The 4982-nt window shown below is 52.3% G+C and overlaps 1 protein-coding gene across 1 annotated transcript; it reads left to right on the top strand.

Annotated features, from left to right (window-relative positions):
* The first annotated feature begins 1467 nt into the window (after nt 1-1467).
* LOC132240222 (zinc finger protein 296-like) lies at nt 1468-2935 on the top strand. Its single transcript, XM_059707528.1, has one exon. The coding sequence runs from the start codon at nt 1468-1470 to the stop codon at nt 2923-2925; it is 1458 nt and encodes a 485-aa protein (XP_059563511.1). The 3' UTR covers nt 2926-2935.
* The last annotated feature ends 2047 nt before the right edge of the window (nt 2936-4982 follow it).

The raw sequence follows: 4982 nt of genomic DNA on the forward strand, positions 1-4982 counted from the left end.
CCAAAGGTTAGGGCGTTTCTTATCTCCATTCCAAGGTTACTCTATTGTTCTATTAAGCTACAAGGAAGTAACTGAAGGAGGCTATTCTATGTAAAGATTATGTAGTTTAAGCATGATTGTTCATAGTTAAAGTGATTAACTACCCCTCTGGCACTTAGTTAAAGGGTTTACTGATAAAAATCCTCACCTGGGGAAACAACCTTTCTCGGGGAAGCGTTAAGAGGGGGAGCAAACATATTAAGAACAGTATGCCATATATGCCAGGTCCCTTGAAACATCCCTGCAGCGACTGCATCAAGCAGCCAGGGTGGATCGGCTTCCAGCATACACCATCCTAATCCTCTTCTGCTCAAACCCGCCCCCTCCCCCTTGCCCCCCCCGCAAGACTCACCTCTCCAAAAACCAAGACTTTCAAGTGGTCAAAAGACCCTCTCACAGCTGACTCCATTTTCTCAGAGCTCAACCCCCCTCCTGTCCGTCTCCTCCCTCCTTGTTATTTTTATTTATTTATTATTATCATTGTTATTATTATTATTATTATTATTATTATTATTTTGTCTAGTGAAGGTGGAAATTTATTGAAGAACAAGTACGGACTCCCACGTGGGGAGGGGGAAAGAGTCCCCCCTCCTTGTTATTCTTGAACAGAGACTGGCTGATTCCCTCTCATCCCTCAGGTCTGTACCTTTCCGTGGTGCGGGGAGAAATTTGAGTCCCCCCCACCCCCACCTCACCTCACCCTGCCCCTTTGTAACCCTTCCGAGCTTTGTTTGGCTCCAGGGGACACAGGTCACCCAGGAAGGCACTCTCTTCTACATAGTTATCTTGTTGAGCGTAGTCTCCCTGAACCCGTCAACTCGGGGGCCAGGGATCATGGTCTGTTGGGTTCGCTGCAGTGTCCCCAGTGCTTAAAACAGTACCTGGTGCACCATAGGCACACAATAGAGGTTTGCCCGGTGAATTTTGATTATGTATTTACTGAAAGAGTCCAAGATACTGATGGGGCACGGTTAGAAACGTAGCCCCTACCATGTTCTCCCTCCTGGGTGTTTGTGGGGATGCTGTGCCTCAGTTTCACCAGCCATAAAATGGGATCTGAAGTCGCCGTCTGGCCACTTGAGCTCGGTGCCCTTAGGTGTAGTCCTTAAGCCAATTGGCCTGGGCAAGGCTCAGACTGAGTTTAACCTCCAGCCGGGCCCCTGTGGGGCGCCCCTTCTGCTCCTATCAGGCCCCGCCCCGGTGGGCGGAGCCACGGCTGGGCTAGCGCGTATAAAAGTTCAAGGCCAGTCACTGCGGCAGTCACTCACCTGAGCGTTTCCACAGGAGCGCACAAGCCTCGCGCCTTCGGACCTCCAGCCCCCAGCCCCCAGCCCCCAGCCCCCCGCCCTCCAGCCCCCCAGCCCGCCAGCCCGCCAGCCCGCCAGCCCGCTAGCCCACCAGCCCGCCGGATCATCTGCACCAGGACCCATGTCTCGCCGCAAGGCCGGCTGCAAGCCCCGCCGAGTAGACCCCAAGTCTGCCACCCACACCGACGATGAGATGGAGATGGGGGACCTGGTCATCGACGTGAAGCCCGAGCCACATCCATGGCCCCTACAGGCCGCGGGGCTGCAGCGGGGTTCTCCAAAGGAAGTGCCCGCTCCAGGCGGCCTCGATGGTGCACCCCGCTCCTGCCCTACCCCGGTGCCCGCGGCCGCCCGTCCCCTCCTCGCCCTCGGCTGGCAGAACCAGTCGGCGCCGTGGACTTCTCTGGTCCCTAATCCTCACGACCGCCAGCCCTGGACTGACAAACACCCAAATACGTTGACCTGCGGCCTCTGCCTGCAGACCTTCCCGCTGGAGGCCATCAAGGCTTTCGTGGACCACAAGAAGCAGGGCTGTCAGCCCTCTCGAGGCCCCAGCCCTGGCCCGGACTCAGAACTTGAGAACCTGAAGGCTTTGACTTGCCTCCGCTGTGGCCGACAGTTTACCGAGGCCTGGACACTGCTGCGCCACGCCCAGTGGGACCATGGACTGTCCATCTACCGGACGGAATCTGAGGCCCCAGAGACTCCGCTGCTGGGCCCGGCAGAGGTGGCTGCAGTCAGGTCAGCAGTGGTGGGGCAGCAAGTGGAGGCCAAGGGCTCCCAGGCGAACAAGAGCCCCACCTGCCTTGTGTGCATGAAGACCCTCAGCACCTTCAGCAACCTCAAGGTGCACATGCGCTCCCACACGGGCCAGCGGCCCTACGCCTGTGACCAGTGTTCTTACGCCTGTGCCCACAGCAGCAGGCTCAACCGCCACAAGAAGACCCACCGGCAGCTGCAACCTCAGAGCCCTTACACGGCCAAGGCCAGTCAGGAACAGGCCTCAGCTGCCCCTCCAGAGCCAGCCGCCCATGCCGCTGCCCCAGCCAGGACTCTCCTGTGCAGCCCTGAAGGGGCTGGAGCTGCTGACACAGCAGGTGTGCAGGAACCGGGGGCTCCAGGTGGTGGAGCTCAGGCTGGTCCTGGTGGGGACAGTTGGGGCGACGCCATCAAGGAAGAGAGAGTCAACTTTGCCCAGATCCCAGACAAGTTGCCTAAGAAGACTCCAAAGACAGTGGGCAAGAGCCATGGGCCCGGGGGCAGCTGTGAGTTCTGTGGGAAACGTTTCACCGACAGCAGCAATCTGACTGTGCACCGGCGCTCACACACCGGGGAGCGGCCCTATACCTGCGACCTCTGCCCCTATGCCTGTGCCCAGAGGAGCAAGCTTAGCCGCCACCGCCTCATACACGGTCTGGGGCCTGGCGGTGCCCGCTTTGAGTGCCCCCACTGCCATGTGCCCTTCCGCCTGCAGGCCACCCTGGACAAACACCTGTGGCAGAAGCACCCCAAAGTGCCCTTCCCCCCTGCTGTCCCTGGTACCACTGCTCATGTATCTGTTGATCATGTCCTGCTGTGAATAAATCCTCCCTCCCTCTAGTTTGTAAAATATTAAAAAAAAATAAAAGTAAAAAAAGCAGCAGTTTGCATTTTTCGTTATTTAACTGTTATGATAGCGAGATGGGGCCTGATACAACGCCAGGTGCTGTGGGTGCTAGGATGACATAACTGAACAATTGCTTCTCCTTTTCTTTCCCCACCTTCTCCGCACAGACTTCCCACCTTGTGGGTTTACAGGGTTGGGCAAACTTTTTGACTCACAATAGGTTCTTAAACTGGACCGGAGGCCCGGAACAAAAGCATGGATGGAGTGTTTGTGTGAACTAATATAAATTCAAAGGCAACATCATTACATAAAAGGGCACAGTCTTTTTTTTTTTTTTTAGTTTTATTCATTTCAAACGGGCCGGATCCGGCCCGCGGGCTGTAGTTTGCCCACGGCTGGTTTAGAACCTAAGTGTGAGGTAAACAGGTCCCAAGCCATGAAACTCCATAGCAGACAGGAGCGCGGCACGATATTGCCGAGCGGCTGATACGAAGCGTAAGCCTCTGCCTGGTCTCAGGGCAGGAGAATAGGGTGTATTATGCACATTTTAATTAAAGGAAGTAAAAACTGGCCTTAATAATGAAAAGTGAAACTGAACCTTTCCCCCTCAGTAATTAAACACCAACCAACAGCACTCTTAGGGACTGGGAAGAGTTCAGTTTTCTCTTTCCTCCGACGGTTGAATTCAGAGAGGCCTAAGTGACTGTCTACAAGTGGCCCACTCTACAGTTTTTAAAAATTCCCACCTGGACTCTAAGAGGCTGATCTGAGATTTCCCACTGGATTTCCGTAACTTTTCAGCATTTTCAGTGGTAGAGTTCTCTGTTGCTGTGAATTCCGTGCCAGCACTTGGCATTATGTTGAGTATACATAGCTTTGCCACAAGCTGCTGTGATCGAGAGAAAATAACACGTTTCTAAGTTCTACACACAGAAATACATCTGGTAAATACATGTCTATTTGTGTGTAAATGGGATGGAGGAGATTAGTCGATAATATTTTCAGTCTTTCCTTTGCTCTCGCCTTGTAAAAGGAAGTGAGTTTTGCTTGGGCATCAGGCCCCCGCCTTCCTCAGTTAAGTAGAATCTGTATAACGAGAAGGGAAAGCAAAAATGAAAGAAGTCAGAGAGGCCCAAGGGAACTACCCAGTGAAACAAACAAACAGACACAAATGGGCAAAGAGGAGGAAGAAGAACGCCAGAAGAACCATGGAGAAGTTAAAGTTTGGGGAACAGTTATTTTCCACGTGGAGGATGGTGAGGGGCAGAAATGGGTACACAGTGTTTTAGATAATGCTTGACGTATATGGATAATATCCTATTTCTTATGAAGACTCATGAGAATGGGGTAAAGATTTGGATCCCTATTGGTTATATGTTTTGTTGTACTGTTATTTTTTTGGATAGACAGGGAAATAGAGTGTCAGCCATGATGACGTGGGCCTCTGGATATATTCATTCATTCACTCACTCACTCATCTTTTTTGGTTTAGTTAGCATCTTCCACCTCTTTTGTGTGCAGCATTAAAATGTAGATTTAAAACATAAGATCATCAATTATGTGACCTCAGGTGATACCCAAACCCTCCAGAACCCCTCTCTGCACTCTCTCCTGTCTTACAGCTGATTTCCCTTCTGAATAAGAGGGAAGAAGTAGCCTGGGAGTAGCCCAATCTCAGAGTAGTATAGGAAGATTTGCTGGACCTGGAGCAGGACGCTGCCCAGAGGATGAAGTGGGATGACCCCTCCCTCCTGGTAAGGCTCCTACAGAGGCTCCCATGTAGAATCCAGCTCTGTTGCTGTAGTCTCGGGTGTCCAGTCAGTGACGGGAAAGCCATGACCTCTCTGGATTAGACTGGACAACCTCCAAGGTCTTTTCAACTTAACAATGCCATGGTTCTGTAATAGAAAAGATTCTTAAAATTATAGATACCATGATTTCCTGAGATTAATGGCGGGAATGAGCAAAGAGCACCTATTAGCTCCACCTGCCAGCTCAGGTGTTGACCTGGGGCATAGCTGATTCAGCTG

Source organism: Myotis daubentonii, chromosome 8 (genome assembly GCF_963259705.1).
Source record: "Myotis daubentonii chromosome 8, mMyoDau2.1, whole genome shotgun sequence".
In the NCBI taxonomy this organism is placed as follows: Eukaryota; Metazoa; Chordata; class Mammalia; order Chiroptera; family Vespertilionidae; genus Myotis; species Myotis daubentonii.